The following is a 20,080-nucleotide window of genomic DNA, read 5'->3' on the forward strand; positions in this document are numbered from 1 at the left end:
TCATCAATACGAAGTGTTGGAAATTCTGTGCCAGCATGTTTCGTACCCCCATGTATGCTTACTCGCGCACCAGCGGAGGTTTACCCCAATGACCCCAACAAAGTTCGGCGAGTTCTTATCTGGGGGAATTTCCCCACGGATATGGAAAAAGTCCCCCACAAGTGCAGGTAATTTCTCCAGGATTACTCCAGGATTGCTGGGATTGCTATAGGATTACTCCAGGACTACTCCAGGATTACTCCAGGATTAATATCAATTAATGTGAGGCGAGTATCGCTATTGGAACGCCACAACTAAATACCTGAAAATGATGAGTGCGGATTGGTGCAATTATTACTTCAATCATTTCCGTGTGGAAGTAAACCCTTGAGAACGGTGTGAAAGATCGTACGGCGCAGTAGACCATGTTATAGCTATCAGAGTCCCATGGGGAAAAAGGATAAGTAGTACATATACAATTCGAACCCCTTGATTGAGGTTACACTTGCTTGTCAGTTCTATCTCATTCATTGTACCTTTGTAACTTCTTTCTTGCTATCAATTGCAGAAGAAGTCAATCGATTGAGGAGGAATCCACTTCAATTGTGACCGTTATCTTATCACAAGAAAAGTCAATCAGCGTTGTGAATAGGAGAACAAATTCAAGATGTTCAACACCACTAACAAGAGATGGTACAATTGGTTAGTACTATCTGGAAACTTCAAACAGTTGAACAAAATTCTAAAATTTCTTTAGGTACATCTCTATGGTGGCAGCCGCATGTATGGTGTTGTACGGTTATGATGCTTCCGTTTTCAATGCTTGTCAAAACTCCAAACATTGGGTTGCATACTTCGATAAGCCCGTGAGTGACACAATCATCCAATTAAGTAACGACTAGATGCTAATATTCTCCAGAGTACATATACCCTCGGTCTCGTCAACACATCTTATAATATCGGCGGTATCGTGTCTGGATTCTTCTTTGGTGGACCAATTGTATGCGGACTATCCATCATTTGACGAAGCATTCATATGCTAACATGACTTAGGCCGATAGACTCGGACGAAGATGGGGAATGGGAATCGGTTGTTTCTTAACCATTATTGCTACATTTGTCCAATGTTTTGCACCAAGAGGAAACTTGAATGCATTCATCGGAGGTCGTGTCATCATTGGTCTTGGACAGGGAATTGCTTTGAGTATGTATCATTCAGAATACTTTTCAAAATTACATCTAACAATAGTATAGCTGCCGGACCAGTTTACATCGGTGAACTTGCACCACCTGAGATCCGTGGTAAAATCATGGGTTTCTGGCAATTGTTCTACTCAGTCGGTTCTTTCATCGCCTATTGGATTGCCTTCGCCACTGGAAAACACACCGCTGCTCTCGGAGATTGGGATTGGAAAACCATTGTCATTTTCCAAATGTTGGTTCCAATCATCATCTGTATTCTCCTCCCTTTCATCCCCGAAACTCCTCGTTGGTACATTTCACATGGAAACGTTGAAGGAGCCCGTCATGCCCTTCTCCAAGTCCGCGACACTGAACAAGAAGTCGAAGATGAACTCCTCCAAATCAGAGAAGCGCTCGAATACGAAAAGGAACAAAAGTCTACCAGTTCTTATAAGGCTTTGTGGATGGATAAATCCGTCCGCAAGAGAATGTGGATTGCTTTCATCATCAATGCTGGTCAACAACTTACTGGTCAGGGAAGTCTCAACAGTTATTCCTCAGCTATCTACAAGGGAATCTACAAAGATGCTGAAACTATCAACCTTATCAACGCTATCAACGGTACCTGTGGTATTATCTTCACACTCAACGCCGTCTGGACCGTCGATCGTTATGGACGTAAATTTCTTTTCATCATCGGAGGATTCGGAATGGCTCTCTGCATGATCGCTTTTGCTGCCGTCGGAATCGCAACACCAGATTCATACTATATGAGCGGAACAACGAAAACTCTCACCAAAGATCAACCCGTCGGAATTGCACTCACATTCCTACTTTTCTTGTTCATCTTCTTCTACAAACCCACTTGGGGAGCCACAACTTGGATTTGGACCTCCGAAATCTTCAGTATGAATGTTAGAGCCCAGGCCGTGGGCATGTGCAGTCAATGGCAAAACGTGTCGAATTTGATCTTCAATCAATTCTTCCCTGTTTTCTTGGCCAAGTGCAGTTTGTAAGCCTCCTCCCCCTTTCTTCCTCCTCCTTATCTTTGTACAAATAACTAACATTCCCTCTTCTAGCAACACATTCTTCTTCTTCGGCGGTATAAACTGTCTCCTCGCCCTCTTCGTCATCTTCGTCGTACCAGAAACCAGAAACATCATGTTGGAAGAGATGGACGTGCTCTTCGGAGGCGTAAACCATATCGAGAAAGGAGGTGCGCAGCTTGGGGTTGAGGATACCCACCATGCGCATGTTCAGCATGTCGAGACTGAAGGCGCGGATATCGCCGGGGTGGAAAATGAAAATGTGGTTATGCATGAGAAGGTTTAGATTCTGAGATGCTTATTGAGATTTAGAAGATGGAGTAGCGCATTGGGTTGATGGGTTATATGAATGGGCTCAGGTGGTACGACTGGCATGTACCTACCTATGATGAGGAATTAGTTAATATGAGATGATGTTCAGTATTTATGCATTTAATTCAAGAGTTTTGTCTCTAATAACGTTATGCTTTTGTGTAATACTGAAACATTTTCCTGGTGAGAATCTGCGCATTGTTTTTGAGCTCTCGGACATGAGATTAGATTTGGGAGTGTAGATACAAAGGAGCATTTTCTCGTAGACACCCAGACACATTATCCCTCTGATATCTAAATCGTCACCGAGCCATATGGTCACATAATATCGGGGAAACATATGGCCTATCACAGAAAGGAAAGTAATAACAATTTTGTTCGCCCAGTCGTTTCTCGCAAGCTCTAAAACACTAATATTCAATCTTGAAATAATGCTCACGTCACATTTTATCTATTCAAAAAGAGAAATCCTCTGATGATTTGACACAACATGAGGATTGATATCTGAATTGTTTACTTCTATCAAGGTTCACGAAATTTACTGAAGAATATAAGCCTTTCATTTCTCGTTTGAGCTAATCTTGATCTCTATTTTGCGATTCAAGCTCAACCATTACTTATCAACAATTAAATAGTCTAAAGCGCATTGATCCCCAGTAACCAAAGAATCAGGCTTCGAAAGAGTATCAAACTCCACGAAGCTGAAATCCGCTGGTACGGTACCTGAATCCCCATTTCCAGTTGCATAAACTCCAAGCATCATTCCTGTGAATGCAGCGCCTATGGGTGGATCGGCCGTTATTTCCTCAACTATTGTTTCTCCCATCCATTGTATGACTTTTTCATTGGATTCATCGCATGGTTTAAAGCCTAGTTTGTATCCTTCATCTGTACACCAGATGTACAGCGTTACATCGCCTTTGTTTTTTAGCTCTCCGATATTGTGTCCTTTGGCTTGACCGTTGATGAAGATATGAGTGATTACTTGTTTGCGAGATTCTTGCGGACTTCCCTTGATTCCGATATGGGCGTAAGTTAAATGGTTCCAGTATACTACAGTTCCTGCTTCCATGTGGGCAGAAGTGGGATTGAAGGAGAGCCGAGTAGACCAAACTCCCACGCGAGATGTTTGTTTGCGGAAGAACACAGTAGGGCAAGCTGGACTGCCGAGTGTATATGGACTTCCAAACAATCGTAAGCTAGATGGATTGGTAGTTATCTCGAAATCTTGTTTTTGGGGAGTATCTAAAGTAATAATTAGCATGCTCGATTGAGAATAGGTATTTGAGCATTGAGTGGCATGTTAAGGATCATACGAGGTGAGCTTACTCTTTTGATACCATCCAAGTTGTAACTTTGTACTCGTAAATTCATCATGCCACTTGGCAGGTTGTTGGACCTGATATAATCCTAAACCCTCGCTTTGAAGGGTAATTTTCTTGCCTTCGTTTACAACTGGCCAGTCGTCCTCCCACGTCATAGGTACGAGAAATGTCTCTCTTCCTAGATATCTAGATTAGCTGCTATACGTTAAGGCAGCCAAATTTCTCCTCTTACCAAAAACAGAAGATTTGACTCCATCAGCTAGTATTATAGGCCGACATGCAAGCAGAACCGCCCACCAGTTTCCTTCTTTATCCTCAACAATATCAATGTGGCCTGTGTTAACCACTTCATCACCTTCAACTCCAATTTTCCATAATGGAGCATCGATGATTTCCCATGGTCCGAAAGGTCCAGTCGATGAACGTGATACCCATTCACAATGTCCTGATTCGGTGCCGCCTTCAGCTGTAAATAGATAGTAGAACTTCCCTCTCTTGAAAAGATGGGATCCTTCTGCAATGCCCGACGGAGAAGAGCGAATTACCTGGGGAACAGATGTAGAAGCCCCAGTGGAAATATCAATAGTAGTGATATGGATGGCAAAATCTTTGAGGGGCTTTTCAATTGTACGCTCATGCTTGCGTCTAGTGGTTGATAAATAGACTTTTCCGTCATCGTCAAAAAACAGCTTCCATGACTGTTAGCGTCCAAATCATCATACTTTTTCATCCGAGTCACAGTAACTAATACCTAAGCTAATAAGCATGAGCACTTACATCTTGATCGAACCCCACTTCATCAAACCAAACTGGTTCACTCCACTCACCCCCGAAAACATCTTCCGCTTTACACTTAACGTAAAATCCTCTTGGCCAAACCCTCTGATCTTCTTGTGGCCTGTATCTATCAAAACATGCAGCTGTGATATAAAACCAGCCGTTATGCTCCCTGATAGTCGGAGCCCATATTCCACCTCCAGGTTCAGGGGTCCGAATATCAAGCTGGGAACGACGGGTTAAGGCATGGGATATGAGTTTCCATGATATCAGATCAGTGCTGTGATATATGGGTATCCCGGGAAAGTACTCGAAGGAAGATGTGATGAGGAAGTAGTTATCGCCAGAGCGGATGATGGAGGGGTCGGGATGACTTCCGGGGAGAATAGGGTTGGTGTAGGTATTGGGTTTGGTCATGATGAACTCGGAGTATGGGGAAGTAACTTCAAGATCATCGATGAGGCTCAACATTAAGGCGTGAGAATGTACTTTTATTAAATAAAGTCATTTTGATTTGAAGTGCCTGCATTCTAGTATCAATGCATCATGCATGCGGCCACATGGATTGAATGGAAAGTAACATAATTGGTGGATCCTAATTTTCCCCACAGCAAACTAGCGTAGGAACTGACGGCTGGAGCGTGCATTAGTTCCCGTGACAGTTCAAGTGTGTAAACTTCATCAATCTTACAACAAACAGTTGGTGGTGAGACAATTCTTCAAAATTTCCACCAGCATTTTGACATCACTCCTTTCAATGTTGGAGGCATCGGAAAACCCTTCAAAATCCAATGTGATTCCTCATTTCCTAAGTAAAATAGCAGGAAATATCTCGTTATTGGCAAGCGTGTTCATTGCTTGGCGTTTCGAGAGCTGTCTTCCTTCAATATTAGCCTGTATGCTCTGAAAATCTTCAATCTAGGCTGATATAGTTAACTTCTCCTCTCGGGTGGAGCTTAGATTAAAAAGGTGGTAGATCTACTTGTTCATATCATAGCAGTGGCCAACATGGACATCATGACTCCTCTCTCGGTGGAGTTGGAGTCCGAAATGCATGTCTTCTCCTTCCCAGGGTATGTCTAAGAGGTAGGTACTTGAGATTTATGAAAGAGACCTGGCTTTCCTCATTCCTATTTTCTCGTTGTACTTCGTCCGTACTCCCTCTCATATCTGCGAAAATTGAACATACGCAAAAATGCATCTCAATTCCCGTTCCCACAATATTTTCTCTGTTCTTTTGCTCTCCTCATTGCCTAATCTTTCTTCCTGTGCTGAAACCGTACCTTCAACTCTTTCACGCCCGGAGATCATTGTTGCACCCATCCAACCTGTCAAGGCTCATTTGGCAACTACCGCGCTTTCAACACCCAGAAATCGCACTTGCCATGTCTCCTCCTTGGGCTCTGGCCGCGATGATTCTCCCGCCTTACTTGCCGCCATCAAATCCTGCAACAACGGTGGTGTTGTTCAACTAAATGAAACCCTCTACACAATCTCCACTGCCCTTGATCTCAAATCTCTTCAATCTATCGACTTCAACATCTCAGGCACCATTCAATTCTCCTCTAACATAACCTACTGGACAGCCAATAGTTTTAAGTATGCTTTCCAAAATAGCAGTGCCTTTTGGCAATGGAGTGGAAATGACATCAATTGGTATGGCGGAGGAACTATTGATGGGAATGGACAACCATGGTGGGATGCTTTTGCAAAAGATAGTACTCTTGCACGACCGATATTGTTCGTCATGAATGGATTGACGGGAGGAAGTATGAGCGGGTTGAAGATGAAAAGTCCGCCGAATTGGTTCAATCTCATCACGGGCAGTCAGGATGTGCTTGTTAGTGGGATGACTTTGACAGCAGTGACGAATAATTCTAATCCGGTTAAGAATTCTGGTGGGTTTCCCCAATTATCCACCAACTTTCATTCGTTTTTGGCGGGTGCATCAGACTAACGAGTGCTCAAAGATGGCTGGGACACTTACCTCTCTTCTCATATCACAATTCAAAACTCAACCATCCTTAATACCGACGACTGCGTATCCTTCAAACCCAACAGCAGTTCCATTGTCGTCCAAAATCTTGCATGTACAGGTTCTCATGGCATATCCGTTGGCAGTTTAGGACAATACGTTGGAGTGACTGATATCGTTGAAGATATCTACATTTACAACAATACACTAAGCAATGCCGGTGATGCGGCGAGAATCAAGGTCTGGGCAGGCGCAGTACCAAATTCCGATGGAAGTCTACCTTATGGAGCAGGTGGAGGTAATGGCGTGGTGAGGAATGTTACGTATGACAAGATGACGGTTTCTAGTGTTGATTGTAGGTTCTATATCAGAGATTAGGTCATTTTCCTTTACTAATTGGGAAATGGTAGACTCGATTGAACTCACTTCTTGCTATGAGCAAACTACTGCAAATTGCAACGCTTATCCTGTGAGTACTTTCCTTCATCATCCTCTTTGTATCTCACAAGAACTACAAGAACAACTAGCTGACGATTCTACCAGACAAAAATGACAATACAGGATGTAGTATTCAAAAACTTTGTCGGTGTCTCAAGCACAAAATATGACCCTAAGGTCGGAACTTTGGTGTGCAGCAGTGCTTCTGTGAGTATATTCTCTTTATCTCAAATCACATAATCTTATCTCAAGAATTATGGCCCTCTTTTCAGTAACTATAAACTAACGAGTGAGAAGTCATGCATAAACATCACAGCTCAAAACATCAATATCACCACGCCGAGCAAGAAAACTGCAACATGGACTTGTACGAACGTGAATAAGACTTTGTTGGGAATCAATTGTGTTTAATGGAGATTGAAATACTTGGTCAGGTGATAAGGAACGAAGAAAATAGTACATTAGTTGTTTAGTAGTGGTTGTTGATGGCCAAAATATGTTTTTCGACTGAGGTTATTGTGAGACGAGACTATCGTAAATCAATGACAATGGGAGAAATCTGACACTATTTTGACTAGGTGACAATATCAAAAATGTATATCGAAAATGTGTAATTGAACAGAAATTTTGACAGGTTGAAAATAACACAACAGGTTTATTTGACACTACGAACCACAAGTCATTTCAAGATCGTAGACAATGTAATCTTACAATAGAGCTCACCGGTAGCGTATTGTTTGAATTTAGCGAGGATCGAGATAAGAAAGCGGTGACCCCAACACAGCGGCAGAAAAGAAGACTTGCATTTTACCCCTCTAAAATATTTTTGAAGAAGTTCGTCATAGACATCACTAAAAACACTCGAAAAATTATCAATATGCCGACTGAATTAGAAGAGGTAGAACTCAGCTCCGAGTCTATTCATTTAAATTATGCTAACTATTATTCAAGCTCGTCGATTTTATATCGCACGGAAACACTCAAGTGCGAACGATCGGTATGTTTAACATATTTGAACCACCCGCTCAAACGTTGACTGATTTGCGCCATAACAGCCGTGGAGAATTTGATTCCATATTCATTATCGCAGCCTTCAATATTCAAGACAAATGAGCTTCTACCAGTAAAGGACTTAAAATTACTGGTCCGCGACTACAAAGTACGACTAAAACCTCGCAAACATAATCGTTGATAGAGGCGCGACTAACGCCTGTACAGCAAATAGCCAAAGATGCAATGACAATTCTCATAAACCTGTCGACAGACAAGGAAGTTTTGGAATATCTTGCGAGTGATAAAGAGTTCATCAATACTTTATTCAACAAATTGACAGTATGTCGATCTCCTTTCTGAGTCTTTAAACCGACAATGTCTAATAGCTCTTCACTCCCAGAATCCCGCAGAACCAAATGCAAATCTCATTGCCATGCTATTCGCAAATCTTGCGAAATGGGACGACCTGAAGGATATCATATTTCTTGAACGTCCTGCGCCGAAAGAACTAACCTCGAATAATCGCGCGATCGATCAACTGATGGACCTCTTCGTGAAGGGTGCAGATGGAACATACAATAAAGAGGCCGATTATGACTACCTCGCATATTTGTTCGCAGATCTAGCCAAGCACGAAGAAGGACGAAAATACTTCCTGACAAAACAAGAATACGATGGGGTTGTACCTCTCACAAAAATGACGGTTTTCACCGAACACAAATCAGACATTCGCCGAAAAGGAGTTGCATCGACGATAAAAAATGTTGCGTTCGAAATCGAATCACATCCTTCGTTCCTGTCAGAGGATGAGATCAATATCTTACCATACTTACTGCTACCTATTATGGGGAATGAGGAATTCGATGAAGAGGAAACTATGGCAATGCTACCAGATCTACAACTATTACCACCAGATAAGGAGAGGGATAGTGATCCCGTTATCATGCAAACACATGTGGAAACATTGATGTTGCTCACAACCACAAGAGAAGGGAGAGATATTATGAGGGAGATCAAGGTTTACCCAATCATAAGGGAATTGCATTTGAAGGTTGATCACGATGAAATGAGAGAGGCCTGTGAGAGACTGGTACAGGTTTTGATGCGAGATGAGGAAGGAGACGAGAAAGTGGACGCAGGCATGAAGACTTTGGCCCGAAGATCTGACAAACCTTCTTCCTCGCCAAAACCATTCTCATCGCAGTCAAATGGTATCGCAGGAAGTTGGGCATCACAAGATGCAGAAGACCCTGCATCAGACTCGGACGATGATAAAATAGTAGAAGTATAGATTCAAAATACTGAATATAAAAAGTTCATTTCCTCATTTGTCATACCGACATCATCTCACATTTCATCCGTATATACTAAATAACCCCCCACCCCCTCCCCTCAACAATATCTTTCTTCCAGACCACCATCTCAACTCAAGGTAAAACTATTACTAACCGCTGTGAAGGGACTAATCGTTCCCAAAACATTCTTTGAATCCCCATTATACCTAACCCTATAGGTACCCGCCGTTGTTCCATCTCCAGTTCCCGTCTCCCAACTCACAACAACACTACTAGTACCCGTCAAGCTATTAACTCTCGTCCATGTATACACCAAATACCAATCCTTATCATCTCTCACCGTTGTCCAATTCCCGTTCGAGCCCAATTGTTCAACCGCCGTAAACGTACCCTCCAATCTTAAGTTGTTGCGAGGATTGGCTCCCACAAAAGTCGTGTTTACTACAGATCCGATCTTGTAGGATGCAGCTGGTTGGACGGATACGCTGCCAAATGATCCACTATCATATGCTACTCCCGTTATGAAACTCAAACTCGAGTTGACATTGTTTGGTGGACTGGGTCCTGGAGCAGGCGTACTGCTATTGGTAGCGGAGAGATATCCGATGGCGGATGTGGTAAGATGGATGTAGGCATCTAACTCATGTTGGCCAAATAAAGTCGAAGCACCTTCGTAGCGTTGGATGGAATATTCCTCGGGAGTGGCGAGATAGTGAGCGTATGTGTTTGCGGGACCGCCGAGAACTACTTTGGGGGTGGCGGTGGTTATTTTGGAAGATACGGCTGCGGCGGAGATGGCGGATTTCCAGCGTCGTCCGGACATAGTGGTTGCTTCGGAGGGGGAGATGATCATTATTAGTTGTCCGACGCGAAGGAGTTGCACGTCGACTTGAGCGAGTTAGTGGGTTAAGGTAAGTTTGGTGATGTGAGGGAGACGAGGTGAGAAGATGTGAGATAAATGTTGAGAAGGGAGTCAAGAAATAACTTACCAATATTGGGAGACCAAGCATAAGGACTTGACATCTCACCCACATCTAGAAGAACAGGCTTGGGATATTGACAAGCAACCTGAAGATTATTAATACTAGATCCATGATAATCAACGCCCGTAGGACTGGAAACATACCTGTTGAGTAGTTGGTACTCGGAGAAGACCAGATACCAGACTCCAAAGAGGATTTGAGGGTGCACCTGGATCATTCTGTACAAAGTCAAAGGCTCCCGGTCCATCGGTTGTACCGGCCGCAAATGAATATCCCAATGCTGCAGGGCATGTTTGGACAATCGATCCATTTGCGAGAGGGAAGTCATAGTATTGCATATCTTGGAAGAAATGGAATGATTTGACACTTCCTCCAACGATAGGAGTACCGACTGAATCCAATGTGTTCTAAACAAATCAGAATTTGATCAAAATCCTCTCGACAGAAGAAAAGAGAAGACTCACGTAGAGAGCTTGAGCTCCGGTATATTGTCTCTGTCCAATGATATAACAACTTTGAGTTCCCAAATCTAATGCTTGGAAAGCTGGGCCTCTTCCATGGCATGTCTCGGAGATACCCGCGCAAGTACTGTTCTCTAGGGTACATTGTTGACCAGAACCATCGTCGCACCAGGCGCCAAGAACGTTTGGTGAGGTGTCTCCGACGCTTGATTGTGAGAAACCAGCGACGAAACCTGGAGCGGCTTTAGGGTCTTCTAGGGCTGCTTTCTCGAACAGATAAGCTGCCACTCCTTTATTGTCACCTGAATTTAGAGTGCTTAGTCAGAAGATGTATCTCTCATAGGGAATATTTGAATAACTTACCAGTGACATGTGTGTTGTTTTCCAACATGGAAGTACCATGAACACTGAACCATGTCAAAACGCCAATGTTCAATCCATCTGAAGCTCGCTGGAATCGAAGCATAGATAATGTCTTGTCAACATTATCCGTATATAATGCCCTTTCCGCTGCAGGGTTGGCAAGATATGCGTAAAGACTGCGGTTGATATTTGCATCTGTGATGTTTGTGTCTCCGGTGGTTAGATATCCAGTAGTGAGCGAGTCATGGGCCCTTTTAATTGAGAGAACTGCACCATCAACAATTGCTTGGTAGCTTTGCTTATCGAAACCCAATGACGTAATCTGTGGTAAAAGATAATTGTAGTATGCTCCTGGACCAGAATGTTGATGTGTTCCCGTGACGGCAATATTGTTTTGCCCGTAAATTGCATATGCCGGCCCCAATGCAGCTAATCCTTGAAGTATTCCATATCTGATTGCAGTATCCCCAGATGCTGTGTCGAGAACTAGGTAGACAAATCTGTTGGCAGGGGTGTTTACATCACCGACAATAAAGGCTCGGGAGTAAATGCGTTGACGCAGCCCTGTTCCGACTTGTGGGAGACTAGCATAGCCCATAAAGTTTATTTCAACAACAGGACTATTGAGTGACATCAGTATAGCAAGAGAGTGTAGGGGCCGAGCTCGAGTCTTACCCTGTGATATCAGCCTTGCCGACTCCAATGAGATATGGGTCACCCGTTGCTCGAGTTTCGTGTTCATGATTATTTGCCCATCCAGAATTGGTATTGGAATACTCGTTGATTGGCTGAACGTCTTCAATCTTTGCAAGTCCCACAACTAATGCAGTAAATGCAGTGAACAAAACAAATCCAGCTAATGTCAAGAATATTGCACTTGCTAGAGACCTTTTGCGAGGAGCTTCTGGTCGTTCATTCTCCGACTTTTCATCGGCCAGAACCTGTGAATATTCAAACCTCGACATGATCAATAATCAAGGTGCGAAAACGTAGCAAGAAAAGAAACATAAGTAAAAGGATGGTAGCAGGTAGATAATATATCATCCAAAAACAATAATCATATCGGTGTGGTTCGCGTGGTAGCATCATTGTTACACGTGCCATCTTTTGACCTTGCAGAAAAACATTTGATTGAAGATTCAAACGGAAGTTTGGACCGATGAAGTACTCGCGCATGGTAGTTTTCAATCATGATAGCATTGCTTGTACCTCAATGTAACGAGGGGCTCGCTGATCAATTTCTTCTTCAGTATCATCACCCGATTGCATCCCCTGACGAGCCTTTGTACGACCTATAGTTTCGCTTGAATCTTAGGAAGTCAATTAAACTTGCTACTGCATTGATGATGCCTGTCCAATAGATAATGCGGGGGATTAAGCCTTCATGGTTTATCTCGAGTCCTCTTCGCAGGGGAGCTCGGGGAACCTGTTCTTGATCATAGACTGTTAGATTTAGCAGGTCGTTGATTCAAAAACCTGACCGGCTGCAACCATATTGACTTCTTGGCATATTTGTATCGCAACTTGGACATGGTTGATTGATACCAATATCTCTTGCCAAGGCGCCCTCCATCTGCGAGCATGGGGGAGGGAGGAGGGGGGATTTAGGCTGAAAAGTAAACGTGAAGGAATCATTTCTGCAGTTTTTCTGTACAAGTGCATAACTTTAGCGTAATAGAATTGAATTGATAGGATATTGAAATAGATGTACTGTAACCCATGCAACCTTTACTAGCACTTAGATTCCTCACGTCGGTTTTATATATCAAAGTGTGAATTCCACGCGAGCTAAACTTTCCCCATCTCTAAGAAAGTAATTGATGGTATTCTCATAGAGATATGTGATAAGAGATTGTATGGAAGTAGACTTGTCACTTGAAATCAAAATCATATGCCTGAAACCATAATAGGATTTGATGGTAAGTACCAGGTATTGGAGCGAGAAGATAAGGATTAAATTGATAGCTGAAGTGAAGCGTGCATGATGTGCATGTGCGTGTGTTAAGCCTCGGCTGCTACTTGATCTCGTGACCTTGACTTCTCGAGCCCTTGCAGCCAACCTTGCCAACTGCGCCAACTCTTCGAATTCCCTACCGGGAACACACTTTACAGCGCAGAATGCGTGAAGATATGCTCCGGGGGTGTCAATAATTGGTCGTCGACGAACCACTCAGGCCGATTTGTGTTATCACAAACTTCATTCTCAAGCCGGTTTTCAAAGCTTCTGAATTGTAGACAATTAAGGCGGGAGATCTACCACGACGATCAGAGCCCATCAAGCGGTCTAGCGCAAGAATCGACCTTGTCCCCTTCGAATTCCATACAACATGATGCCGGGGATATATTTCGATCGAAGCTGTAACGTGCATCCTACGAAGTGTGGTAAAGGAAGTAGAGTCGAGCACAATAGCTTCTCCGTGTAGCGGCAAAATCATTCGCCGAGATGCTGCGTTTGTTATTCAATTGTGGAGCCTTGAAGAAATCAAAGGATGACATTAGCTATACTTCATTTATATTTATAGAAATGAGAAAGTTGGCAAAGTCCTCCATGAGTCTGGTAGAAAGGTTCCCAAAGGAGAAGGGTAAGTCAGAGATGCTAGAACTGAGTTCGAAAGACAATTCCTCAGAATTCTGAGCTTGACTATACATTCTATGCCGGCTGTGTCACTGCATGTCTGTCTGGTTTGCAGGACGTTTATACAAGCAATGTTGAAGATCAATTCGCCAACTTAAACGGAGATATATAAACAAGATTCGATTCTGGAAAAATAAATCAGTCATCGTTCAAATCTTTTTAAAGAGACTTCGATGGTCAAACACTCAATTGACCGCACACTTGAGACTTGTCAAACAATTTCGGACCATCTGACATTTCCAGCAATGATACGCTATTGTAATAACGTTTTCTGTTTTAGAGGTTCCATTTTCGCTTTGTTATAAAAGAAACTCGCTGCTGCTAGAGCAAAGCTTTGGAAGTTCAAATTGCTTTACATTTGTCCATCTTGCAAGATGCTACTATGTCAATATCATGGTTGGTATCATTGATATATTTGTTAACATACGATGCCTAGATATCTAGTCTTTTGGGATTTCTGGAAAAGAATTAGTAAATACTTCTAGAACAATGTTCTTTTCAAAGATTGTCTTTTTCGATAATGATCACATTGTTCTTCACGCTTCGCTTAACGAACAATACTAAGGGGAAGCACCACGATTAATCCTCGACTCGAAGTAATTTAGGTCTGATTACTATTTCACAGCGTTGGACCATGGTAGTTTCAATGTTGCTTGATGTCTTCCGTTTATTCTGCACAAATCTCTCTGATGTTTTAAACACCATTTTTCAGACGCAAAATTTGTTTCGATGACAATATTAAAAGGTAAAGGCTCGAAGAGTCACAAGAAACACAGCCATTCTACTTGTACCTCACGCATCCGACTGCCAGATTATGATCAAAATTTGTCTATCGAATTGCGAAATATCGATGACTACCACGCCGATGAAGAAATCAAATCATCTTTCAAGTCTCTATTCACATTTACGACAAAAAATCACATATCTAACATAGTTCCATGTATTATACTTGCAATCATTAGTGGCGTTCTAAAACCAATATCGGCAATATTTTACGGAAACATTTTTGGTACTCTTACAAATTTTGGGGCCGGTGTTCTCACAGCACAAGAGACCCTACAACAAGTCTCGAAATGGTGCATAGCTATTACTATTCTCGGGGGCGCAGTATGGTTGTTTGAAGGTCTGTTTCTGTGCTCGTGGATGGTGTTTGGAGAGCTCCAAGCTAGAAGCGTCCGCGAAAAAATGTTTGCCGGCATGTTAGAAAAGGACTTGGAATGGTTTGATCTACGTAAAGATGGCATTGGATCACTACTGATTAGAATTGAAACGTATGTTTAATCTATTCATCGTCGAATCAAAGCAATACTGAAAGAACAATAGCCAAATTCGAGAGCTCCAATTATCCACATCCCAGCCTCTTGGGTTTCTTCTGTTTGAGACTGCTAGCGCATGTGCAGCTCTTGGGACCGCCTTTTTTTACTCTTGGAATCTGACTCTTGTCATTATAGTGACATTTCCAGTCGCCGGTGGAATACTTTATCTAATCTCTAGAAAGATGGGCCCTGCCATTGAAGCTCAGAAAAGAGAGTTATCGCAAGCTTCGAAATTCACAAATACAGCCATTACAGCCATCGATACCGTCAAAACATTTAACGGTCAGGACCAGGAAGTTTGGCAATATTTATTAGCAATTAAAAGATCAACAATTCATTACATGATCCAAGCCAGGTCAAATGCGTTTCAATTTGGGATTACGAAATTCGTTATGGTGGCCATCTTTGTTCAAGGCTTTGGGTATGGTCTCACGTTAGTCGATCATGGACTAGATGCTGGAAAGGTTCTTACGACGTTCTATGCCTGTTTGACTGGGATGATGGCTATTGAAGTTGTTTTACCACAATGGCTTGTCTTGGCAAAAGGAATGTCCGCTGGAGCAACTCTCAAGTCTATCATGAACCAAGTGGATAGAGGAGGAGTTGCAAAACATACAGAGGGATTAATGATACCTAAAACCTGTACCGGTGATATAGAAGTCAATGATGTAAGTAAATATGACCACAATAAACCATCAAGACTAATTAAGATCAGGTCACATTTGCATATCCTTCCAATCGACAACATAATGCTCTTATAAACACAACATTCTTCTTCCCTGCTGGCGAAACTACTTTTGTGGTTGGTAAAAGTGGCTCTGGGAAGAGTACATTGGGAAACTTATTGCTCAAATTTTACGAACCACAGGAGGGGAGTATCTTGATAGATGGCCAACGTATACAGGATCTCGATACCGATTGGCTGAGACACAACATCACTCTCGTACTACAACAGAGTGTGGTATTCAACGAGACGGTCAGGAAAAATATAGAGTTTGGCAAGGAAGGAATAACGAATGAAGTTGACATCATGAATGCCTGTTCTTCAGCCAGTCTAGAACAAGTAATTGCCGATCTTCCTGATGGACTTGATACTATGATTGGTTCTAAGGAGAGGCAACTGAGTGGTGGACAGAAACAGCGTGTTGCATTGGCTCGAGCTAGATTACGAGATGCACCAATCTTGATTCTCGACGAAGGAACTAGCGCCCTTGATCTTACCAATCGAATCAAAATCATGGATAATATTCGAGAATGGAGGAAAGGAAAAACGACAATCATTGTGACTCATGATATCTCACAGATATTGGATGATGACTATGTTTACGTTATGGAGGAAAGTAGGGTTGTTCAGGAAGGTTATCGTCGAAAGCTTTCTGCGAAAGCTAACGGTACTTTCGCTACATTCTCGCCACTCCCGGAATTGCCTGTGGAACAATCGATAGACTTGCCTAACATTAGAAGAAACTCGGACCCCGGAATACTATTAACTGGAAGCTTCGAAGACTTTGTTCAAGAATTGACATCTCGTTTTTCCACACAGTCTACACTCTATGGCCCAAACGCAGCAGATCGTAGGTCCTTGGATATGTCAAATAGACGATTGTCTCTTGGATATGCTTCAATAGCTTATGCAAATGACCTACAATCAAATAACATTTGGACATCAGGGACTGACAGTTCACGATCAAGGTTTGATGGTTCCCAGAGGCCCACCTTAAAATTTCAGAAATTCCAAGCGTCGGATAGTAGGCAATCTATACATTCCATTCGAGTGCCAAGGTATCAAGACGCAAGATTCCAGTCGATCCCAGAACATCCCTCAGGCGAGCCAAGTTCTGACAGAAAATCTCTGATTCAACGCCCTCTCAGCTTTGTGTCAACAAAAACGAATCGAGACTCTAAAGTTGTGCCTATTGATTCCTTGTTGGAATACTCAGATGACTCCGTCGAGAATGCGGATGCATCCAAAGAGAAGAACGAAACGGGTCATCTCAAACCCGATAATTTAACTAAGATCTTGAAGACTGTTTGGCCTATGCTGAATAAGATGGAGCGCATGATCCTCTCGGGTGCATTTGCTGCAGCATTCATTGTGGCAGTATCAACCCCAGCCTTTGCCATAATATATACCAAACTTCTTGACACCTTTTACCAAAAGGAGAATCGAAACTCGAATGCTTCAAAATGGTCGCTTATCTTACTCGGAATCGCTACCATTGATGGCATAGCATGCTTCTTTTCGCATTATGCTCTAGAACGTGTCGGACAAGCTTGGGTGAGTGCTCTACGCGTAGAAGCATTAAAAAGAATTCTCGCACAACCTAAGTCATGGTTCGAGGAATCCAGAAATTCTCCTGGTCGGTTGAACGAAGTTTTGGATAGGAATTCTGAGGAAATGCGTAATCTCGTTGGTCGCTTTGCTGGTGTTGTATTTACCGCATTTTTTATGCTATTGATATCAATCATATGGGCTTTCGTGAACACATGGAAACTCGCATTAGTCTCAATGGCAACTGGGCCAGTTATATACGCTGTCACCAAAACATTCAATCGCGTGAGTGGAAAATGGGAAAATAAATGCAACTACGCTTCTGAAATGACCACCGGCATATTTTCAGAGACTTTCTCCAACATCAAAGTGGTTCGGGCTTTTACTCTGGAAACTTATTTCGAGAAGAAGCACACCAAAGCTACAGAAGAGCTTTATAAAGTTGGACGAGTACGGGCAAACTACTCGGGGCTACTTTGGGGACTGACAGATGCGATGTCATTCTTCATCACTGCAACTATCTTTTATTATGCCACTGTTCTCATTACCAAAAGAGAGATTAGTATCGCGACTGCATTACAGACTGTCAATCTTCTACTATTCGGTATTTCTAATAGTACGAATATGCTGGCCATGATACCACAAATCAACTCTTCTCGCGTTACAGCTACGCATATGCTTGAATTAGCTAATCTCGATTCATCTTCCTCCCACGAAAATAAAGGAACCGAACGACTTTCGACAATTTTTCCAATCAAATTCAACCGTCTCTCATTCACATATCCTGCTCGCCCTGAAACACGAACGATATCGTCTTTTTCTCTTTCCCTAAACCCTAACTCAACAACTGCACTTGTCGGACCCTCCGGCTCTGGAAAGTCTACAATAGCTGCTCTCCTCATCGGTCTTTATCCACCAGATACTTCAACACCTCCACCTTTGACATTCAATCGAGTTTCTATAGCCAACTGTCACATTCCGTCCCTCCGAGCTTTTATCTCACTCGTCCCACAAACACCGATTCTATTCCCCGCCACTATTCTCCATAATATCATTTATAGTCTCCCAGAATCTTCTTCCTGTGCTAATCTTTCATCTGCTATTGCATCAGCTAAAGATGCTGGGATCCACGAGTTTATAACGTCGCTTCCACAGAGTTATAACACGATAGTAGGAGATGGAGGGCAAGAGTTATCGGGAGGACAGGCCCAGAGAATTGTGATATCGAGAGCGCTGGTTAGGAAACCCAAGTTGTTGATATTAGATGAAGCGACGAGCGGGTTAGATGGCGGTAGTGCAGAAGCGATTAGAGAGACTGTGCAGAAGTTGAAGAAGAGAGAAGGAATGGCCACGCTGGTTGTAAGTCATACAGCTGAAATGATGAAGATGGCGGGACGAGTTGTGGTTATGGAAGAGGGAATGATAGTTGAGAGTGGTGGTTTCGATGAGTTGAAGAATAGAGTTGGTGGAAAGTTTGGGGCTCTGCTTGGGGATGGTTCGGGGAATGACGTGGTGATGGAGGAAGAGAATGATGTTGGAGAGGGGAGTAGTAACACTGGTCGTGGTGTTCATAAAGAAGGTTTGTTGGGTATCAGCATCCCTGGTTACCAGGAGGTAGACTTTCATACTGGAAGAGATACGCCAATTCGAGATGTAAGAAGGAGAGATACTTGGCTGCGGCAAAAGAATCATTGAAATTCCCTATCACTCACTCACTACTGTTGTTACAATTTCACAAATTTGACAGGTCTAAATTAAACAATTTGTGTTCTCACTTTCATCTTGGCTTCTACTAGAATCTTTTGAAGCATACATGTTGCATACAACTATCCTTAAAGCTTATCCATGCATCAAGAAAGGACAATAAAGATAAAATAAACCCAGAATATTTGCATCTGCTTGGATGAAAATGATCGTGTCTATCAATTATCTGATCACTATCGCTCTTTTCAAACGAAAATGCTAGTGATCCCGTTCCCCAACGATGCTCACTAGCTGCGTGTTACTGAAACGAGATGTAGTCTGAGTCTAACATGACAGATAATGTTCTATAATTATCCTTAATCGGAAAGACAGATGAACAAAACAGACCGAGGAACAACAAGCAGGGAAACCAAACAGAGCGTAACGTCCCAGAATGATGTGATGGTTCCTACCAGGCAGCAAGATTGATACAAACATACCCTATTTTGGCCATAGAAATTAAGATCTCTTAATATACTCCTTCAAATCATAATGTCGGGACAGGGATCATGCGACCGCACTATAGCATATACATTTCGTAGCCCTAGCTTTTAGAACCTCAAGCAATATTACAACAGTATGAACCATAGTACTATATTGACTTCACCATCCCCATCGTGATACCAACACATAACGAGACAAACAAAAGTGGGTCATCTTGTATTCCTAACGACCTTAACCGCGATATGTACCTCGATTAGGGTTTGGCTCGCGAGAGGATTCGGCGATCTCAATTTGCATTTTGCTCTCACTATCAAAGCTTTCGAAATAGAATCCCTGATATTAAAAATATACTATTAATTAGTACTAGCTCAACTAAATTAGTCATAAATTTTTATATTTAAAATAATTATTTTAATTTAAAATTAAGATTCTAATATAAGTCATAAAAAGTTCAATTTTCATTTTAAATTCTTAAAATTAACTATTATAGAGGATAGCTATATCACTGGGTTATCTTAATTAGGAAGTAGATAACGTGGTT

The 20,080-nt window shown here is 42.4% G+C and overlaps 5 protein-coding genes across 5 annotated transcripts; 3 read left to right on the plus strand and 2 right to left on the minus strand.

Moving 5' to 3' along the window:
* Nucleotides 1-646: 646 nt before the first annotated feature.
* On the plus strand, nt 647-2,493 carry Bfra_000197 (putative sugar transporter protein; the record flags this gene model as incomplete). The annotated part of the gene is made up of 6 exons (XM_037330642.1): nt 647-681; nt 737-845; nt 899-979; nt 1,033-1,183; nt 1,234-2,173; nt 2,241-2,493. The coding sequence occupies 6 exons, from the start codon at nt 647-649 to the stop codon at nt 2,491-2,493; spliced, it is 1,569 nt and encodes a 522-aa protein (XP_037196975.1).
* Nucleotides 2,494-3,132: 639 nt separating this feature from the next.
* Bfra_000198 (putative glycosyl hydrolase protein) lies at nt 3,133-5,038 on the minus strand (the record flags this gene model as incomplete). Its single annotated transcript, XM_037330643.1, has 4 exons — nt 3,133-3,764; nt 3,849-4,022; nt 4,077-4,533; nt 4,622-5,038. The coding sequence occupies 4 exons, from the start codon at nt 5,036-5,038 to the stop codon at nt 3,133-3,135; spliced, it is 1,680 nt and encodes a 559-aa protein (XP_037196976.1).
* A 778-nt stretch (nt 5,039-5,816) lies between these two features.
* Bfra_000199 (putative polygalacturonase protein) lies at nt 5,817-9,318 on the plus strand (the record flags this gene model as incomplete). The annotated part of the gene is made up of 10 exons (XM_037330644.1): nt 5,817-6,519; nt 6,592-6,951; nt 7,007-7,065; nt 7,158-7,241; nt 7,332-7,439; nt 7,867-7,932; nt 7,986-8,031; nt 8,090-8,193; nt 8,253-8,366; nt 8,428-9,318. The coding sequence occupies 10 exons, from the start codon at nt 5,817-5,819 to the stop codon at nt 9,316-9,318; spliced, it is 2,535 nt and encodes an 844-aa protein (XP_037196977.1).
* A 131-nt stretch (nt 9,319-9,449) lies between these two features.
* Nucleotides 9,450-12,094, minus strand: Bfra_000200 (putative neutral ceramidase protein; the record flags this gene model as incomplete). Its single annotated transcript, XM_037330645.1, has 6 exons — nt 9,450-10,210; nt 10,312-10,390; nt 10,449-10,712; nt 10,770-11,068; nt 11,130-11,749; nt 11,805-12,094. The coding sequence occupies 6 exons, from the start codon at nt 12,092-12,094 to the stop codon at nt 9,450-9,452; spliced, it is 2,313 nt and encodes a 770-aa protein (XP_037196978.1).
* A 2,399-nt stretch (nt 12,095-14,493) lies between these two features.
* Nucleotides 14,494-19,047, plus strand: Bfra_000201 (putative abc a-pheromone efflux pump protein; the record flags this gene model as incomplete). Its single annotated transcript, XM_037330646.1, has 3 exons — nt 14,494-15,035; nt 15,088-15,748; nt 15,796-19,047. 3 exons carry the CDS (start codon nt 14,494-14,496, stop codon nt 19,045-19,047), a joined length of 4,455 nt encoding a protein of 1,484 aa, XP_037196979.1.
* Nucleotides 19,048-20,080: the final 1,033 nt, after the last annotated feature.

The sequence above is a fragment of the Botrytis fragariae genome (assembly GCF_013461495.1).
Source record: "Botrytis fragariae strain BVB16 chromosome Unknown tig00000001, whole genome shotgun sequence".
NCBI classification, from domain to species: Eukaryota; Fungi; Ascomycota; class Leotiomycetes; order Helotiales; family Sclerotiniaceae; genus Botrytis; species Botrytis fragariae.